The 21,038-nt window shown below is 40.2% G+C and overlaps 1 protein-coding gene and 1 long non-coding RNA gene across 5 annotated transcripts in view; one reads left to right on the top strand and one right to left on the bottom strand.

Moving 5' to 3' along the window:
- Window positions 1-16,734, top strand: part of rgs12b (regulator of G protein signaling 12b) — a 91,308-nt gene extending 74,574 nt beyond the window's left edge. For 3 of the 4 annotated variants that reach the window (XM_042342892.1, XM_042342898.1, XM_042342893.1), the window contains exons 12-17: window positions 1,398-1,471; window positions 2,705-2,831; window positions 8,432-8,528; window positions 9,530-9,597; window positions 9,783-9,939; window positions 14,834-16,734. In XM_042342892.1, the coding sequence (XP_042198826.1) occupies window positions 1,398-1,471; window positions 2,705-2,831; window positions 8,432-8,528; window positions 9,530-9,597; window positions 9,783-9,939; window positions 14,834-15,522 (1,212 nt within the window). In that variant the 3' untranslated portion in view covers window positions 15,523-16,734. The remainder of the gene's footprint in view (window positions 1-1,397; window positions 1,472-2,704; window positions 2,832-8,431; window positions 8,529-9,529; window positions 9,598-9,782; window positions 9,940-14,833) is intronic. The other variant, XM_042342901.1, reaches the window with a different exon arrangement.
- A 1,614-nt stretch (window positions 16,735-18,348) lies between these two features.
- LOC121850577 lies at window positions 18,349-19,760 on the bottom strand. Its single transcript, XR_006085664.1, has 3 exons — window positions 19,670-19,760; window positions 18,600-18,667; window positions 18,349-18,414 (listed from the first exon to the last, which is right to left on the bottom strand). It is a non-coding gene; the product is annotated as an uncharacterized LOC121850577 (long non-coding RNA).
- Window positions 19,761-21,038: the final 1,278 nt, after the last annotated feature.

Genomic DNA, 21,038 nt, shown 5'->3' with positions numbered 1-21,038 from the left:
TCAACCAGGTGTCTGGCACATGTAGGAACCCATCACCATGCTTAACAGTATCCAAACCAACAACAACAAGATTACATTTGTGTAGCGCCTTTCATGTCAGGAGGACGTCCCAAGGTGCTGGGCAGTGTACAGCATTTCAGACCCGAGCTGGGGTCAGGTGGGGGAGATGGGAGGGAAGGGGGGTGGCTGATGGTATGGTCGAAGAGGAGGGTCTTGAGGTGGGACTTGAAGGGGCTAAGGAGGGGGTGAGGCGGACTGATTGGGGGATGGAATTCCAGAGGTTGGGGCAGAGTGGCTGAAGGCTCTCCCGCCAATGGTGGGGCGGGTGGGTTGGGGGACATGGAGCAGGCCAGAACCGGCTGAGCGGAGGAAACGGGCGAGTTGGTAGGGGGTTAGGAGGTCGCAGAAGTAGGGTGGGGCGAGGCCATGGAGGGCTTTGTAGGTGAGGACCAGGATATTGAACTGGATCCTCTAAAGGATAGGGAACCAATGGAGTCGGGCGAGAGTGGGGGAGATAGGGTCACGGAGTTTGATGCAGGAGAGGACACTGGCTGCAGAGTTCTGAATTATCTGCAGCCTGTGGAGGGAGGAGTTGGGAAGGCCGACAAGCCGACCAAACAGAGTTCCATGTATCCCACCTACAAATAGAAATTCTAGGGATGTATATTGGAATGGGATGTGACTTTCTCCCTGAAGGGAAACATCCTGGTTACTTAATTCCAGAGGGTATTAGCACAGTTTGACAAAAGCCAAGGTTTGGGGACCTCTGAGTATGTGTTGGGGTACTGCTGGCGTCTAACCAGCTAAAAAGTACATTGAAAGTACTATCCAGCAAGCTTTCCTGCTGCTTATATTTTACATGAGCCTACAATCCTCCTAATCTTTCCTATATCCCTCTATTCCTTTATCCTTGCATCAAAATTCCCCTTAAATATGTTGATGCTTTCAATCACAGCATCTGCCAGTGAATTCCACATTCTCACTACGTTCTGTATAAAGAAGTTCCTCCTAAATTCCCTTTTAAGATCTGCTAAGATCCATCTTATATTTATCAACCTTGTTTTGGACACACCAATAAGTAGAAACAGCCGATTAACATCCATCTGATTGATTCCTTTTATAATTTTGATTATCAACTTGCACAAAAAAACATTTTAAATACCTTGTTAATTAAATCTCTAGCAGACATTATTCCCATCAGTTTATTGTCGATGAAAAATAATTTCAGTACTCTTGTATGTAAGAAGACAATGAGAGTTTTAATTCTGGTAGGGATCAGTACTGCTCTCTTTAGATCATGTACAAAATTGTTGAAGTCATTGATTTATGAGTGCTTACTGTGAAAATTGAGTAGCTTCAATACCCTAACTTTTATACCATTACAATTTATTAAACAGCCCCTTGTACTTGATCAGGACTGCATTACGTTAAACACACGGGAGGTTCGATTAGAAAAGCGCACTTTGTTTCGGTAAGTTAAAAATGTCTTCGTTTAAATTCCTAAAATTTGTTGAAATCATGAGCTATAAAATGTAGAAGGGTTGAATGAAAAGTCAATACAACATTCCAAGTGTAACTAACAGTTGAATACATTTTCTAATGTGCCTACCCTGGTTCAGACTCTCCTAATCTTCTTTATTTATACATTGGGTAAATGTACCTCTGTCATCTCTGAGTATACTGCTACTGCTAATTGTTCTCAAGTCCACCGAGGGAATGTAAAATACTTTATTTTATAATAAAGTTATCCATATTATATTACTGTGCTGTAGTGAGTTAAATCATGAATGTTGATTACAGATTAAATTATGGATGTTAATTATAATTCTGAACATTAGTCAAACTCCAATATATGTATTTAAATGTCAATTCATAAGTCATCTTGGGACGTTCGCCTACAAAATACACAGTCACTACACTGTACAGTAAAATTCTATGAAGCACTTTGAGACATCCTCCCAACATAAAAAGTGGTTTATCAGATGCAAGGATTATTACTCTCTTATTTTAGGTTATTTAATTGAAGTTTCCAAGATTATTGAGAGGATTGACAAAGCTCATGTCTTTCATTTGAAGAATGCACTTGAACCTTGGCTAGCCAACTAATGGGGGGGGGAAGGATGGAGGTGGGAGATCCGGTCCAGTCTGGTGAACTGGAATTTCCTGCTAAGTGTCCTTACAATGCTAGTACTGGCATTTACTGACATTTTTCAAAATGTCTACATGCATGTGGGCCCACGGATTTTTAAAAATAATTCAGGCTAGGTTGGAATTCCAGATACCCAAAGTCAGATACCCAGATCTGTGACACCCAGAGACAGATACCCAGATTTGTGGAATAAATTGTAAGGGAAATCAACTGAAGCAGGCGCAGTAATATGCAAATGTGTTCATCAAGAAAACTGCAGCATAAATGCCACCTCATACTGGAGAATTGTCCATAGGATGTAAAGACTTTCTTCCAGGAACTCCATGTCTATCATGTAGACTTTTGAGAACGTCTTGAACCTGGTCTCTAAGAGAGTGTGTTCCAATTGCACACTATGAGCTCAACCCACCAACTCCACTCCCATATTGTGACTGCAAGCAGCCCCATCACTTAGCTCTGCAGCCCCACTGATTGCATTGAGAACTGGGCCTCTGAAAGAAAATATCATGTTGACTGTTCAAAGCTGACTATTAAACTTTTTTCTTCTGTTTTCAGACTGGACCTTGTCCCTATCAATCGATCAGTTGGTTTAAAAGCCAAACCAACCAAACCAGTGACCGAAGTATTGCGACCAGTGGTGGCAAAATATGGTTTAAAACTTAATGAATTAGTGGCTAGAATTGTGAGTATATAGAAATAAACGGACTTTGATTTTCTTTAGGAACTCTAGAAATTTCAAATGCAACTTTGCTTTTGAATGTGTGCCTGTACACTATCATCAAGAACTGAACAAGATAGGTTACAGGAGGATTTGAACATACTTGGGAATTGGGCAGATCGGTGGCAAATGAAATTCAATGTGAAGAAATGTAAAGTACTTCACATAGGGACAAAAAATCCTGAAAGAGACTATTATGTGGAGTCCTGTAGCTCAGTGGTTAGAGCACTCGCTTTGCAAGTGAGAGACCTGAGTTCAATTCCAGGCAGAGGGCGAAACCTTGGGCAAGTTTCCTTACTCCACACACCTAATAATAATCCCTCCAAAACCAAAAACAATAATAAATTGGTCATTTTCAATCTACGACTGTTTGTGGGACATTGCTGTGCGCAATTGGCTGCCGCGTTCGCCCACAAATACACAGTCAATTCACTTTACAGTGTGTTCTGTGAAGCGCTTTGGGACGTCCTCCCAACGTGAAAAGCGCTATATCAAATGCCAGGATTATTATTATTATTATTATTATTTGAACGAAAGAAAATAATATGTATGGAAAATGAAAACACCTGGGGTCCTGATTGACAATAAATTGAAGCTCTCCCAACAATGCTCTGGTAGTGAGTGAAGCAAACCAGATATTGGGATATAACAAAAGATCAATAGCAAGCTGAAATAGTGGGATAATCCTGCCACTGTAAGAATCATTAGTGAGACCACACTTAGAGTACTGTGTACAGTTCTGGTCACCACAGTACAAAAAGGATATTGTGGAAATTGAGACGATACAGAGAAGGGCAACCAAATTGATTGAGGGAATGGAGGGACTGGACTATGAGGAGCGACTAAGTAAATTGGCCATGTTCATGCTGGAAAAGAGGAAGATTGAGAGGTGACATGATTATTGTCTTTAAGTTTCTAAAGGGGCTGGCCAACATAGATCATGACAGGCTGTTTCAACTTATCCAGAATAGAAAAATCAGAGGACACGGCCTGTGATTGAAGGGGGTAAATGCAGAATGAATCTACACAAACACTTTTAGTGAGCGAAGAGTGAACCTGTGGAACAGACTCGCTTGGGAGATGTTGAAGCAGGAATTGTTGATTCTTTCAAACACAAATTAGATAGTTTTTTTTAGGAAATAACATTGTTAGATAAGGTTCAAAGGGGACATATATGCATGGAACCACCAGGAAGGTGGAAGGCGAACTAGAGGGACCATGGTTTTTTTTTGTCTAGCATTTCTCATATACTTATGTTCTTAAGAACTATTGAGTTAAATTCTAAGAACTATTTAGCAGAAGCCTTGTGTGTGAGATTGTGTTACATGGAAATAAACTGGTCCATGCACTAAAATATTTGTTAAATGGGTGACACAGTCTGATAACTGAGTTTTAGCTCAAGCCCAGATAGATGGATTGAAAGTCTGTTCTCTGTCAACTCTCTGAATAGGACACTCTGTCTTGACTCATATGAAATTAGTTCAGACAATTTCCATCCAGTTAGCATCATTCAACAACAACAACAATTTGCACTTTTATAGCGCCATCCATGCAGGGTAATGTCTCAGAGTGCTTAACAGTGGCAAAGACTGACTCTGAGCTGGGGGGAGGGGGAAGGTGGCTGTAAGCACGGTCGAAGAGGAACGTTTTCAAGTGGGACTTGAACGAGGGGAGAGAGGGTACAAGGCGGAGGTATTGAGGGAGACTGTTCCAGAGTTTGGGGGCGTAGTGGCTGAAAGCGCGACCTCCAATGGTGGGGTGGAGGGTGTGAGGGATGAGGAAGAGGCGTGTGCCAGTCGAGTGGAGTTGCTGGTTGGTAGATTTGGGAGTGAGGAGGTTGGAGAGCTAGGGAGGCGCCAGGGAGTGAATGGGGTTCCTGGGGAAAATTCAATATTTTCAGCACAGAATTAGGCCATTTGACCCATCATACCTATCCGATTCTTTCTAACATTAGGACTATTTAGGCTCACTCTCCTGCCTTATCCTGGGCATCCTTCGCCGGGCCCATAGTGGCTCCTGGCATTGGTTGTCCCAGAGTAGCCAGGCCAACTGTCCCATCGCTCACTCTCTGCACCAACTGTCTCCGAAAGGCAAACACCCCTTCCCACTCCCTCATCCATAGCCTCTCCAACTCTCCCCCCTCCTCAAATTCCACAGTCATTTCTCCCCCACGACCCCAAATCCTCTCTATTACACTCTCCCCTCCATCCCCCACCACCAGCAAACCTATCTGCATTTCCCTCCAGAATGTTTGCTCCCTCTCCAATAAAGCTTTTACTATCCATGACCTCATCCTGGATGAGCACATCGATATTTTAGGGTTTACAGAAACCTGACTTTCCTTTGGTGATCCCGTGCCCCTCGTTGAAGCCTACTCTCCTGGCTACACTTTTCACCACACACCCGTCCCAATCAAAGTGGCGGCGGGGTGGCCCTCATTTCCCAAGTTTCCCTTGGTCTATCTTCTATTCCTCTGGCTGTTTCTCCTCCTTTGAGCACCTCATCCTCTACCATCCCTCCTCTCGCTCCCTCAAAATTCTCCTAGTTACCGCCCTCCCAAACCTCCTGGCTCCTTCCTCACCGATATCTCCGCTCTCCTCTCATCCCTATCCCACTGCAATGAACATCTGCTCATAATGGGTGATTTCAACCTCCACCTTAACTCTCCTTGCACCACCTCCTCGGATTTCACTGCCCTCCTCTCCTCCCTAAACTCACCCTCCACATCAACTCACCAACCCACAACCGTGGCCACCCCCTCAAACTCGTCATCACACATGGCCAGACATTTTCGACGTGACCATCAAGGACAAGGCCATCTCGTACCACTTCCTCATCTCCCTCTCTTTCCGCATCCCCCTTGCCTCTTCCAAGCTCTCCACCATTTTTTTCTGCCCCTGAAAAAAGCTTCCCCCTGAGTCCCTCACATATGCCCTCTCTTCCTCGGACTTCCTCTCCCTCTGGCCCTCCACCCGCAGCGATCCTGATGCAGCCAATTCCTGGCTCCCCTGAAATCCAGGGCTATTTCCAATTCCACCCGCTCCCCCAGTACAACATCTCTGCTCACTTGAAGCACAAACCCGGATACTTGAGTGCAGGTAGCAGAAATCCCACCTTACGATTCACCGCCATCTGTGGCTCGAGCCCCTGTGCACCTACCGCCTCTCGCTTTCACAGACCAAAACTGACTTTTACTCCAAAGTCATCCTGGAGGCCAAAAACAACCCAAAGACACTGCTTTCCACCATTCATCACCTCCTCCATGCTCCCCCTCAAGCTCCTTCTATCCTCACATCAAACACCAAGTGCGAAGAGATTGTAGACTTCCTTGTCTCAAAGATTGCAAACATGCGATTGGCAGCATTGTCCTTCTCCTCCCACCCCACCCATGTCACCTTGCACCCCACCCAAACCATCCACACCACCTTCTCCCTCCGCCACAGCTCCTGCCACTACCCATTCCTTTGCCCCCATTTCTTCCTCCTCCCTCTCAACCACAATCCTGCATGAAGTTCACCACCTGCTGCCTCAAACCCCTCCCCACCCAGCTGCTGGTCACTCAACTCCTCCTCCTCTCTCCCCTGCTGGCCGACACAGTCAACCAGTCTTTCTCCTCAGGCTTTTTCCACTCTCCATGAAACCGCTGTTATCACATTCCTCCTCAAAAAATCCACCCTCGATCCCTCTGCACTACCATCCCATTTCCAACCTACCTTTCCTTGCCAAAGTCCTGGAATGCATTGTTGCAGATCAACGTCAGTCACACCCCTCCCTCCACTCCCTCCTTGAGTTTCTGCAGTCTGGTTTTCGCCCTGCTCACAGCACAGAGACAGCACTTATCAAAGTCACAAACAATGTCCTCTCTATCTGTGACCAGGGCTCCCTCTGCCTCCTTGTCGTCCTGGTTCTCTCTGCTGTGTTCGACACAGTCGACCATGCCATCCTTCTCCACTGCCTCGCCCCCCTTATCCACCTTAGTGGGACTGCACACAAATGGTCGAATCCTACTTAACCAACCGCCTCCACTTCATCTCGGCAAATGGTTTCTCCTCCCACCCCTGCCCATTCACCCTCGGGGTACCCCCAGGGCTCCATCCTTGGCCCCCTTCTTTTCCTCATCTATATGCTCACTCTTGGCGATATCATCCTCAGACACGGGGGTAAACTTCCACATATATGCAGTTGATGCACAATTCCAGCTCATTCAGAACTCTGCTGCCCGCATACCGACCCTGGAACAAACTTCGTACCCACATCTCATCAGTTCTGGCCAGGTTCTACTGGCTCCCCATCACTGAACGGATCGACTTTGTTTTTGAGGGATTATTATTAGGCTCTGTGTGGAGTAAGGAAACTTGCCCAAGGTTTCGCCCTCTGCCTGGAATTGAACTCAGGTCTCTCACTTGCAAAATACTTAATGTTTAAACTGTGGTAAATATTGCTCCTTTTATTTTTATTGATCATGCGAGAGACACCCTAGTGGCAATCAACCAGTTGGAGACCCCTGGTCTAATCTGACACTCCAATGCAGTGCTGAGGTTGTGTTTCATTGTCAGGGGTGCCAACCTTTGGATGAGATGTTCAAACCGAGGTCCCATCTCCCCTCAAGCTGCTGAAACAAACCCTCCTCCCTAATTTTATTATGTCCAGGCTTGATTATACTAACTCCCTGCTTGCCGGACTTCCCAACTCTTCCCTCCACAAACTGTGGATTATTCAGACTCTGCAGCTCATGTCCCTTCCCACACTATGGGAATAGGAAACTAATAAAGCCTGGCAAGGATGAATGTGATGATCTCATTTCAATTGTTAGGTAGCATGCTGCTATTTCAATTGTTAGGTAGCATAAGGTAGCCTTATGTTCTTGTAAAATAATAAAATAATAATCCTTGCATTTGATATAGTGCTTTTCACGTCTTCTAGACGTCCCAAAGCGCTTCACAGAATATACTGTAAAGTGAATTGACTGTATATTTGTGGGCGAACGTGGCAGCCAATTGCGCACAGCAGTGTCCCACAAACAGTCATGGATTGAAAATGACCAATTTATTATTGTTTTGTTTTTTGGAGGGATTATTATTAGGTGTGTGGAGTAAGGAAACTTGCCCAAGGTTTCGCCCTGACCTGCCTGGAATTGAATTCAAGTCTCTCACTTGCAAAGCGAGTGCTCTAACCACTGAGCTACAGGAACTCCACAGTTTGGGGCATGATATGTCATGCGACTGCCAGAAAGATAGAAGGCAAATTGGGTTTGCAAAAGAAGTCCTTGATCTTCTTTCGCCTAGCAAATTCTTATGTTGGTAGAATTTCCTAAGGGTGGGTTTAAGATGCATTTTTGGGTCAGGGTGTAGGAAGTTTTACCATTCAAAAAATAAAGATAGAAGAAGGTAACAATGATCTGAATATCTTAAGGATTCACCTGGGTGATGGGGAGAGATACATGGACCATATTTCCTTTTTTTATACTTGGTTTATGTCCTACAGTTCTGTGTAATGCTAATTCTTTATTTTTTACTTGTAATTAAGATGAGAAATTAAGTTTATTCCTTATTTTTATTCTATAGAATGGAGAAGATGAAGTTTTAGATCTTGGCATTCCTATCTCTAATCTTGATGGAATGCGTGTTGTTCTGGATGTTGCAGAGCATAGTGCAGGAAAAGGTAAGCAAGATGTAGTTCATTTTATAGCTGGAGGTGATGATTTTTTCAGTGAGTACAAGTGTAGAGTGAGGATTCGTGCCAACCTGCACCTACTAACAATCTCTGGAATTAGGGAATCCCTCCAGGGAAAGAGTGAACATTCCATTCCAATACCCAGGAATTTCCATGTGTAGCTGGGATGCAAGGAACTCTCCTAGGTTTGGTACTCTTAAGCATGATTATATGTGTCAGGCATCTTTCTGACCAACAATTTTTTTGGATATAGTACATAGGTAGTTCAGGACATATGTGCTTGCGATCGCCAAGGAAGGTGGAAGGCGAACCAGAAGGCCCTTTGTCTTTTTTTGTTCAGCATTTCTTATGTTCTTAAGAACTATTGAGTTAGATTCTAAGACATTTTTAGCAGGAGCCTTGGGTGTGAGATTGTGTTACATGAAAATAAACTGGTCCATGCACTAAAATATTTGTTAAGTGGATGACACAGTCTGATAACTGAGTTTTAGCTCAAGCCCAGATAGATGAATTGAAAGTTTACTCTGTCAACTCTTTGAGTAGGACACTCTCTGTCTTGACTCATGAAATGAGTTTAGACAATTTCCACCCAATTAGCATCCTTCAGTATTTTCAGCACAGAATTAGGCCATTTGGCCCATCATACCTATGTTGGTTCTTTCTAACATTGGGACTATTTAGGCCCATTCCCCTGCCTTATCCCCCTATTATTTTATATTTTTCCTTTTCAGATGTTTGTCTCATTTCCCTTTAAACAAAAATAATTGCAAAAAATGCATCAGAATCCCCAATTTCTTTTGTGGAATTTTCATTCCTCTTAAAATTCATGCCAAATTTTGAATGTTTGTCATCCAAATTTCAATTTAAAAGCTGCTTAAGAGTCACTGTATTATTCATATGTTTATTTTAAGATCAGTCATTAGTAATGGTTCTTTAGAGTTGTAGAGCTATTGTAATAGAGTATCATCCATTACAATGTTTATTTACAGATAAACAGAAGAGTGGAGGAGTGAAACCAGGTCCATCCACTTTGGGCACAAGAAATCATGATGTAACGGTAATCATTTGAAACTTATTAAAGCTTATTTATGCAAAAGTAGCAAACACTGTTTTTGTCGTTATTGTGCTAGCAATTTGGTTTGACAAATAGTTTTCAATTCCAACATAATATGTCTTTTGATTTGTTCTTTTAAATTGGAATATTACAAACTAACGATTGGAACCTGTTTTAACTAATACTAGGAGAAAGAAGAAAGAAATTTAGGAAAACCATCTTCAGTTAAAGAAAAAGGAGATAATGGAAAATCTTCCAAAGATGGAAGAAGTTTGAAGAAAGAAGATTTAATTGAAAGGACAGAAAAGAAGAAACAGCCCAAACTGAAATTGAATGAAGTAGAAGGTATATTAAGCTACAAAATAACTGGCTAGCACAGTAACTTAATGAATAGTACCAATTCAGTGGAAGGAAGTGTTTTAACCCAGTCTGCCATGAAGCAATACAGACATAGAATTACATAGAATATACAGCACAGAAACAGGGCATTTGGCCCAACTGGTCTATGTTGGCATTTATGCTCCACATGAGCCTCCTCTTGCCCATCCTCAACTAAGCCTATCAGCAGAACCTTCTATTCCTTTCTCTCTCATGTACTTATCTAGCTTCCTCTTAAATGCATCTATGCTATTCGCCTAAACTACTCCTTGTGGTAACGAGTTTCACATTCCCACCACTTTCTGGGTAAAGAAGTTTCTTCTGACTTCCCTGATTGATTTATTGGTGACTATTTTATATCTATGGCCCCTGGTTTTGGTCTCCCCACAAGTGGAAACATCTTCTCCATGTCTATCCTATAATACCTTCTCTTTTCAAGAAAAAAAGAGTCCAAGCTTGTTCAGCCTTTCCTGATAGGTATAACCTTGCAGTTCTGGTATCATCCTTGTAAATCTCCTTTGCACCTTCTGCAGTGTCTCTATATCTTTTCTATAATATGGGGACCAGAACTGTACACAGTACTCCGTGTGTCTAACCAATGTTCGATATAAGTTTAGCATAACTTCCCTGCTTTTTATTTCTATCCCTCTAGAAATGAATCCCAATGCTTGGTTTGCTTTTTTTATGGTCTTAGTAACCTGCATAGCTACTTTTAGTGATTTGTGTGTCTACCCCTAGATGTTTTTTCACCTCTACCCCATTTAGATTCTTATTTTCCATGCAGTATGTGACCTCCTTAGTCCTCCTACCAAAATGTACCACCTCACACTTATCTATATTGAAATTCATTTGCCAATTAAATGCCCATTCAGCAAGTTTATGAATGTCTTGTAATTTGTTGCAGTCCTCCTCAATATTAACTACTCCCCCCAATTTGGTGTCATCCGCAATTTTTTAAATTGTACTTTCAATCCCCGAGTCTAAATCATTAATGTAAATTGTGAAGAACAGTGATCCTAATACCGATCCTTGTGGAACAATACTTCCCACCCTCTGCCAGTCTGAGTAGCTTAGCTACCCCTTACCCCTAGTCTCTGTTTTCTATCTTGTAGCCAAGCTTGTTATCCATTCTGCTACTTTTCGCCTGACAACAACAACAAGATTACATTTGTATAGCGCCTTTCACGTCATACAGCATTTCAAAAAGAAATGATCAGCTTTTCAAACCCGAGCTGGGGTCAGGGAGGGGGAAGGGAGGGAAGGGGAAGTGGGGGTGACCGAGGGCATGCTCGAAGAGGAGGGTTTTGAGGCGGGACTTGAAGGAGGCTAAGAAGGGGTGAGGCGGAGTGATTGGGGGGATGGAATCCCAGAGGTTGGGGGCAGAGTGGCTGAAAGCTAATGAAGAATAATAAATAAATAATAAATAAGAATGGCTGACTCCACATGCTCTGACCTTATTCGTTAGTCTATTATGTGGTATCTTATCGAATGTGTTTTGGAAATCCAAATATATTACACCTACTGCATTACCCTTGTGTATTCTTTCTGTTGCCTCTTCAAAGAATTCAATGAGATTGGTCAAGCATGACCTTCCTTTTTGAAATCCATACTGACTTCTTTATTATTTGTTGCAGTTTTTATTATTTGTTGCAGACTATTCTTCAGGGCCTTTGGACGTCCTCGTGACGTGAAATGCACTTTACAAATGTAATTTTGTTGCTGTATTATATTTTCGGTTTCTAGAAGTTTTCTATTACCCTTTTCAGTAAAGATTCCATTATCTTTCCTGCCACCACTTTTAAGCTGACAGATATATAGTTCCTTGGGCTTGTTCTATCTCCCTTTTTAAATATAGGTATAACATTAGCTATCCCCCAGTCCTCTGGCACTACTCCCTTTTCTGATGAATTATATATATGTAATAGTGTCTCTGCTATCCCTTTAATGAACGCGGATGCAATCCATCCGGACCAGGGGTTTTATCCTCTCTGAGTTTGGTTAGTTTATTGGTTATCGCCCCCTTTTTATCTTAAATGTATTTATATAATTTTTGATTTTTTTTACTGTCATATCCACCTGATCCATCTTCCTGTTAAAAACTGAGGCAAAGTAATTGTTCAATATCTCTGCCATTTTGCTGTCGCTGTCTGTGAACTTATCTTGTCCATCCCTTAGTGGCCTTATTCTTATTTTGATTTTTCTTTTGTTATTTATGTCTGTAGAATATTTTACTATGTCTTTTATATTCCTTGATAATTTAGTTTCATAGTTCCTCTTTGCCTTCCTAATTGTTGTTTTGACTAACCTCTTCGTATTCTTTTTTGTCATGATCTCCCTTGTTGTTTATGTACTCAGTGAACGCCTCTTTCCTCAGTCTCAACTTTGCTCTTATGTCTTTATTCATCCACGGCGTTTCACTATTGTTTAGCTTTATCTTGTTTTTTAGCGGAATATATTTCTCCTGGAATCTTATCGATCACCATATTAAATGTTTCCCACTGCTGCTCTATCTCTTTGTTTGCCAATATTGTTTTCCAGTTTACTTTCCCAAGTTCCATTTTCATCCCCTCAAAATCAGCTTTTTTTCCAATCTATTACCCTGGTCTTTGTCATACTCAATCTTTATCTTAAACCTTATTAAGTTATAATCGCTATTGCCTAGATGTTCCCCTACTCTTACTTCTCTTATCTGCTTGGGTTCATTTCCCATTACTACATCCAGCAGTGATTCCTCCCTTGTTGGGCCTCTGGGTAATAATAATAATAATAATAATCCTTGCATTTGATACAGCACTTTTCACGTCGGGAGGAGGTCCCAAAGCGCTTCACAGAATATACTGTAAAGTGAATTGACTGTATATTTGTGGGCGAATGCGGCAACCAATTGCGCACAGCAATGTCCCACAAACAGTCGTAGATTGAAAATGACCAATTTATTATTGTTTTTGTTTTTTGGAGGGATTATTATTAGGCTCTGTGTGGAGAAAGGAAACTTGCCCAAGGTTTCGCCCTGAACTGCCTGGAATTGAACTCAGGTCTCTCGCTTACAAAGCGAATGCTCTAACCACTGAGCTACAGGAGTCCTGTACACATTGAAGGAATTCCATTCCCTTATCCCCTTTACCTACCTCTTCAAGCCAATTTATTTGGGGGTGGTTGAAATCCCCAATGATTATTACAGTATGTCTGTTACTCATTTCCCTAATTTGCTTGCATATTTTTTCCTCTACCTCCCTTCCACTATTAGGTGGTCTGTAGAGTACCCGTATTTGTGTGATTGATCCCTTCTCATCTTTTATGTCTATCCACACAAATTCTGTTTCTATCTTACTAATGGCTATGTCCCTTGTTTCTACTGCCATGATGTTGTCCCTAATAAGTACAGCTACTCTACAGCTCTTTCTCCTGTCTCTATCCTTTCTAAATATGTTATACACTGCAATGTTTAATTTCCAGTCCTGTACTTTCCGTAGCCATGTTTCAGTAATCCCTACTATATCTGGTTCTTCACTACGAATTATTGCCCCCAGTTCTTTTTTGTTTCGGATGCTGTGTACATTGCTGTAAAGACAGTTCAAATCATTTTTATTAGTTGTTCCTCTCACTTTATTTTTAATTCTCTGACCATTTATGTTCTCCTTATTCCTTAGTTTTGTCTCACCTATACTCTCATCTCGTGTTTCCTTTATATTTGGGTTTATGACATTTCTTTCTGATCTCTCCCCCGATTTTACTAGTTTAAAGCCTTTGCCACAGCCCTATTTACCCTTTCCCTAGGACACTGGTCCCATTCTGATTCATGTGGAGCCCATCCCATCGGTACATCTCCTTCCTGTCCCAGTACTGGTGCCAGTGTCCCATGAAATGGAACCCTTCTTTCCCACAACAATTCTTTAGCCATGTGTTAACTTTCCTAATCTGTCTTCCCCTACTCCAATTTGCATGTGGCTCAGGTAATAATCCAGAGATTATTACCCTTGAGGTCCTATCTTTTAACTTAGCTCCTAACTCCTGAAACTCCCTCTGCAGCACCTCCTCCCTGTTCTTACCTATGTCGTTTGTCCCAACATGAACCACAACTGGATCTGCCCCCTCCCTTTCCAAATTCCTCTCCAGCTGCCTCGAGATATCACTTACCCTGGCACCAGGTAGGCAACACACCCTTAGGACTCTCGTTCTTGGCTACAGAGGATGCTATCTATTCCCCTAACTGTTGAGGAAAAAGAGAAAATTAGTGGGAGAAATACGTAGGGTTGTGTGAAAGATGTTTAAAGTGAAATAACCATATTACAAAACTCTCTTGCTACACTATGACTTATGCCCTATTAAAACCTGTAATGTTTCCTTCTCTTTCCATTCAACTTAATTGTCTCCTTTCTTTCCCCCTATTGTTTTTGGCCTGACTATCTTTCTATCCTGTTTTTTTTTTGGATTGCTCCAATTTTCTCCTTCCACATCCTGAAAGTACTGACTCATGCTGAAGTCCAGTTCCACTGGCACTGACCATCTTCAAGCACCTCACCCAAAATGCCCTATCCACATAGTTAGTGTTAGATTGCTGTTCGACTGTTGGTACATGACCGCTGAGCCTGATCCTTATCAATGGGTATTTACACACTGTTCAATATTTTTCACTGGATATTATTCGGAAATGCAAATGATGGCTGAATTTCGCCTTCTTAGGCAATTATAGTCATGTTAGAGTCCCGTATTGAAGTTTTTCCATGTTTGACAGATAACAAAACCCAACGAAGAGTTGATTTACTATTATGGTAGGAGAGTTGTTTTATTTTTTCTTAAGAACTTACATTTGCTTTTCTCTGATGTATTAATTTCCGGATTGATATTTTCATTTTGGCAGAGTTATTTAATCTTTTGACAAAAGCTCAACGCAATCGGGTCGATGATCAACGTGGACTTTTGAAGAAAGAAGACCTCGTTCTACCAGATTTTCTACGCCTCAAGGTTCCCATGCCTGAGCCTAGCTCCTCCACACCTGTAGCAAATAAAGTGAATGGCAAGAAACGTGAGGACAAAAGCCAAACAGATACTTCTGTGAACAAAGCTTTCATCTCAGCACAACAGTCTGATAAATTAGAGTTTATAGACTCCAGCCCAACTAATCCGTCTACGCTGAATTTTAATGAAAATCCCAACAATCTAAAAGGCAAGCCAATGCATCAACAAGACAGCCGGCATTGGCCTGTTTCAGTGCCATCCCATCTTGTAAAACCAGATATTCAGCAGTTACATGATGTCCCCTTTCATGCACCAGTCTCTCCAATTCTACATGTGAATGACCAGAGGTGGGAAGGACATTCTGGAGATAGGCAGTCTGAAATAATACAGCCTTGTGAAGATGAGAATGTATCTGATCTGACTCTAGTGGCAGAAGGTGATATCAGTAGCCCCAACAGTACATTGTTACCTCCCTCACTAACACCATCATCCAGTATCAGTAAACTGGATGTAGCTAACTATACTCCACCAACCCCCTGCTCTGATGATCAGAAGAACTCTTCACACCACAGATCCGCTTCAGGTATTTAAATTGGGTGTGTCCATTTGTTGACTGGATAATTCATAACAATTTTTAAATGTGTTGTTGATTGTATTGAAAGTAATATTTTTAAAACTGGAAAAGGACTTGCAAAGCATACATAATGCACTAATTTATCAGTTCACATATGTTTTCTGCAGTATCTAACTGTTCATAGTACTGTAGAGAATACAAAAAACTCTGGATTGGGACACTAGAAAAGGTGAACTTCAATGTGTATCATACAAATTATTTTTATGTAATTAATTTTAACTGTGTTTGAGGATATTTTGTTGGGCCCGTTGCACTTTCTAGAATAATTCCTGCAATGTTTTATTAAACATTATGTCACTGCACTGGTGATTGAGAAATTATCACAAGACAGATCCAAGGACCACACATAATTTTTAAATATGATTAACACTTTTTCACAAATCAGTTTTTACATTGTTTGACAAACAACAGTAACTCATTCTAATCTCCCTGATCATCTCATTGTCAGAGTGCACATTTTAGGTGGTACTGAAGTTTTAGTTTAAACTCAGTTGAAATATTTGTTTTTATATCATGCAGCATTGCGCAAATTTAATTGCAGAATGATTTAAGTTCATGTAATGTAAATGATAACTAATACTTTGATGATAGGTTTGAGACCAAAGATACTTTTGAAGAGCTAGATGATTGAAGCAATTGCCTATACTCTAAGTGCCTTCATTTAGTATTTTACTTTTCATGAATGTTAGTAGGCTCTTTGAGAAAATTTTTAACAAATTATAATTTTATAATTAAACAATAATTGAAAACCAACAGGCTTACATTGAACAATGTTCATTTTGTAACCTGGCTGTCAAAAATTAATTGCAACATTATCCCTGAAGGGGATGTGATATCAGGTTACCAGATGTTTGTTCTGTTTTCAGCAAATAATTATAACTGGAAAATCCTCTATGAAAAGTTTGTTGCATGAAATTTAACCCAAGAAATCATTACTTTTTTGATTAAAAGCATTGTTCTTGGCTATTTGTAAATTTTACTATCTTGTTTGTATAATTCTGTACACTAATTTAGATTGTTTTACTGCCATGATTCATCCTAGAATTAAAAACTTTTTTTTGCTTTCTTATGATTTATCTGTACTTCGTAGATACCTGTTGTAGATGTTTTCACAAATGTATTGCTATCTTTCCATTTTTTGTATTAAAGTCTCTAAAGAGACTGTATCTTTTCTCAAACTTTATTGTTTAACACTTAAATTATTTTAATTTTACTAGCTTCTTGTTCTAATTACCTCTCTATAATCAACTCCCTTTTATACAATTCACCATCATCATTACACTTTGGGAATAAGGATATTTTATTTATGCTATTATAAATAAAATAGAATAATATCTAATGATTGACAAAGAACTCTAAAACAGAGATTGGTTTGCTGATTATTATGCTGCTATTCACTGGGAATTCAATTAGCTGGGAACCATATACAGCGCATATAAATAAATATTTTATCTATTGCGCTTGTGACCATTGGGACTGAAAATCAAGTTGTAACATTGGTAGCAGTACTACATCAGAGTCCTCACTTATGACCTAATTTACAAACAGTGCTTTGAGTATTACTGTCCCAGCGCCTTAGGACGTCCTCCCGACGTGAAAGGATCTATACAAATGTAATTTTGTGTTGTATTTTATAACACAATAATCCTTGTATTTGATATAGTGCTTTTCACATCTTCTAGATGTCCCAAAGCGCTTCACAGAATATACTGTAAAGTGAATTGACTGTATATTTGTGGGCAAAACGCGGCAGCCAATTGCACACAGCAATGTCCCACAAACAGTCGTGGATTGAAGTGACCGATTTATTATTGGGTTTTTTTCTTCAGGGATTATTTTGTATTGTATCATGAGGAAGCAATAGCTAGACAGCAAAAGCAAGTTAAACTGAATATGTTCCCTTAACTGCCCTTTACATTCAGCATTGCAAAATAGTTTTCCTGATCATGTATTTAAAATTTACAAGATTGCAGGATTGAGTTTTCATTTAGAAATGAATATTATTAAGGATATGATGTGAATTGAGATATTACAATTGATTTTGCATGATTTCTTAATTGATTTATATAATTAGAAATGTATTTTAAAATAACTGCCATATATAATATATGTTTGAGCTTGCTTCCATAATTTTTAGCTTGACAGTTGATTTATATGCCTTTATTTTGGACCCAACTTTTCTATCCTTCTCAAGGTAGTGACTCGCGCTGGTGTTTGGCTCGACAAGTAGATAGCCTATAATGCTTCATTCAAGTCCTATACCTCTTCTTATCATAGAACCATAGACATGCATAACACAGTATGAAGTCTTTTGGCCTATTATTCCTAAAGTTCAATCTGTACTATTCACCATTCGACTACAAATACACAGTATAACCATCTTTGGTAAATCGACTTTCATCTGGGACTATAGTAATGTGGTGGACCAACAACAACTTGACTTATAGAGCGCTCTTCACTTGAAGGACTTTACAGTCGAGGACTGGATAACTTTTCTGAAAAATTATATTTGAAAGAAAATGCACGTGAAAACTCACAAAGTTGTTGGCTCTTGCCAACCCATGCCTATAGTTTTCTGGGATTAGGTGAGCAGTGTGCACATCTTCAGGAGAGAATCCGCATACCATTCTAGACAAATTTCATTGGAACTCTTAAGTAGTTTGCTTTGGATACTCTTAAGCATAGTGATGTGTTTTCACATGTATTAAATAATCCGCTTGACCAAAGCAAAATATAATGTTTCCTTGAATGAAATTATTTGCAATCTTGTTCTCATCTTTGGAAGATTTTCCATTATCTCCTTTTTCTTTAACTGAAGATGGTTTTCCTAAATTTCTTTCTTCTTTCTCCTAGTATTAGTTAAAACAGGTTCCAATCGTTAGTTTGTAATATTCCAATTTAAAAGAACAAATCAAAAGACATATTATGTTGGAATTGAAAACTATTTGTCAAACCAAATTGCTAGCACAATAACGACAAAAACAGTGTTTGCTACTTTTGCATAAATAAGCTTTAATAAGTTTCAAATGATTACCGTTACATCATGATTTCTTGTGCCCAAAGTGGATGGACCTGGTTTCACTCCTCCACTCTTCTGTTTATCTGTAAATAAACATTGTAATGGATGATACTCTATTACAATAGCTCTACAACTCTAAAGAACCATTACTAATGACTGATCTTAAAATAAACATATGAATAATACAGTGACTCTTAAGCAGCTTTTAAATTGAAATTTGGATGACAAACATTCAAAATTTGGCATGAATTTTAAGAGGAATGAAAATTCCACAAAAGAAATTGGGGATTCTGATGCATTTTTTGCAATTATTTTTGTTTAAAGGGAAATGAGACAAACATCTGAAAAGGAAAAATATAAAATAATAGGGGGATAAGGCAGGGGAATGGGCCTAAATAGTCCCAATGTTAGAAAGAACCAACATAGGTATGATGGGCCAAATGGCCTAATTCTGTGCTGAAAATACTGAAGGATGCTAATTGGGTGGAAATTGTCTAAACTCATTTCATGAGTCAAGACAGAGAGTGTCCTACTCAAAGAGTTGACAGAGTAAACTTTCAATTCATCTATCTGGGCTTGAGCTAAAACTCAGTTATCAGACTGTGTCATCCACTTAACAAATATTTTAGTGCATGGACCAGTTTATTTTCATGTAACACAATCTCACACCCAAGGCTCCTGCTAAAAATGTCTTAGAATCTAACTCAATAGTTCTTAAGAACATAAGAAATGCTGAACAAAAAAAGACAAAGGGCCTTCTGGTTCGCCTTCCACCTTCCTTGGCGATCGCAAGCACATATGTCCTGAACTACCTATGTACTATATCCAAAAAAAATTGTTGGTCAGAAAGATGCCTGACACATATAATCATGCTTAAGAGTACCAAACCTAGGAGAGTTCCTTGCATCCCAGCTACACATGGAAATTCCTGGGTATTGGAATGGAATGTTCACTCTTTCCCTGGAGGGATTCCCTAATTCCAGAGATTGTTAGTAGGTGCAGGTTGGCACGAATCCTCACTCTACACTTGTACTCACTGAAAAAATCATCACCTCCAGCTATAAAATGAACTACATCTTGCTTACCTTTTCCTGCACTATGCTCTGCAACATCCAGAACAACACGCATTCCATCAAGATTAGAGATAGGAATGCCAAGATCTAAAACTTCATCTTCTCCATTCTATAGAATAAAAATAAGGAATAAACTTAATTTCTCATCTTAATTACAAGTAAAAAATAAAGAATTAGCATTACACAGAACTGTAGGACATAAACCAAGTATAAAAAAAGGAAATATGGTCCATGTATCTCTCCCCCATCACCCAGGTGAATCCTTAAGATATTCAGATCATTGTTACCTTCTTCTATCTTTATTTTTTGAATGGTAAAACTTCCTACACCCTGACCCAAAAATGCATCTTAAACCCACCCTTAGGAAATTCTACCAACATAAGAATTTGCTAGGCGAAAGAAGATCAAGGACTTCTTTTGCAAACCCAATTTGCCTTCTATCTTTCTGGCAGTCGCATGACATATCATGCCCCAAACTGTGGAGTTCCTGTAGCTCAGTGGTTAGAGCACTCGCTTTGCAAGTGAGAGACTTGAATTCAATTCCAGGCAGGTCAGGGCGAAACCTTGGGCAAGTTTCCTTACTCCACACACCTAATAATAATCCCTCCAAAAAACAAAACAATAATAAATTGGTCATTTTCAATCCATGACTGTTTGTGGGACACTGCTGTGCGCAATTGGCTGCCACGTTCGCCCACAAATATACAGTCAATTCACTTTACAGTATATTCTGTGAAGCGCTTTGGGACGTCTAGAAGACGTGAAAAGCACTATATCAAATGCAAGGATTATTATTTTATTATTTTACAAGAACATAAGGCTACCTTATGCTACCTAACAATTGAAATAGCAGCATGCTACCTAACAATTGAAATGAGATCATCACATTCATCCTTGCCAGGCTTTATTAGTTTCCTATTCCCATAGTGTGGGAAGGGACATGAGCTGCAGAGTCTGAATAATCCACAGTTTGTGGAGGGAAGAGTTGGGAAGTCCGGCAAGCAGGGAGTTAGTATAATCAAGCCTGGACATAATAAAATTAGGGAGGAGGGTTTGTTTCAGCAGCTTGAGGGGAGATGGGACCTCGGTTTGAACATCTCATCCAAAGGTTGGCACCCCTGACAATGAAACACAACCTCAGCACTGCATTGGAGTGTCAGATTAGACCAGGGGTCTCCAACTGGTTGATTGCCACTAGGGTGTCTCTCGCATGATCAATAAAAATAAAAGGAGCAATATTTACCACAGTTTAAACATTAAGTATTTTGCAAGTGAGAGACCTGAGTTCAATTCCAGGCAGAGGGCGAAACCTTGGGCAAGTTTCCTTACTCCACACAGAGCCTAATAATAATCCCTCAAAAACAAAGTCGATCCGTTCAGT

This window comes from Callorhinchus milii, unplaced genomic scaffold, assembly GCF_018977255.1.
Source record: "Callorhinchus milii isolate IMCB2004 unplaced genomic scaffold, IMCB_Cmil_1.0 Scaffold1, whole genome shotgun sequence".
Taxonomy (NCBI): Eukaryota; Metazoa; Chordata; class Chondrichthyes; order Chimaeriformes; family Callorhinchidae; genus Callorhinchus; species Callorhinchus milii.
The sequence above is the reverse complement of the archived record's forward strand: the minus strand, read 5'-3'. Positions and strand labels throughout refer to the sequence as shown.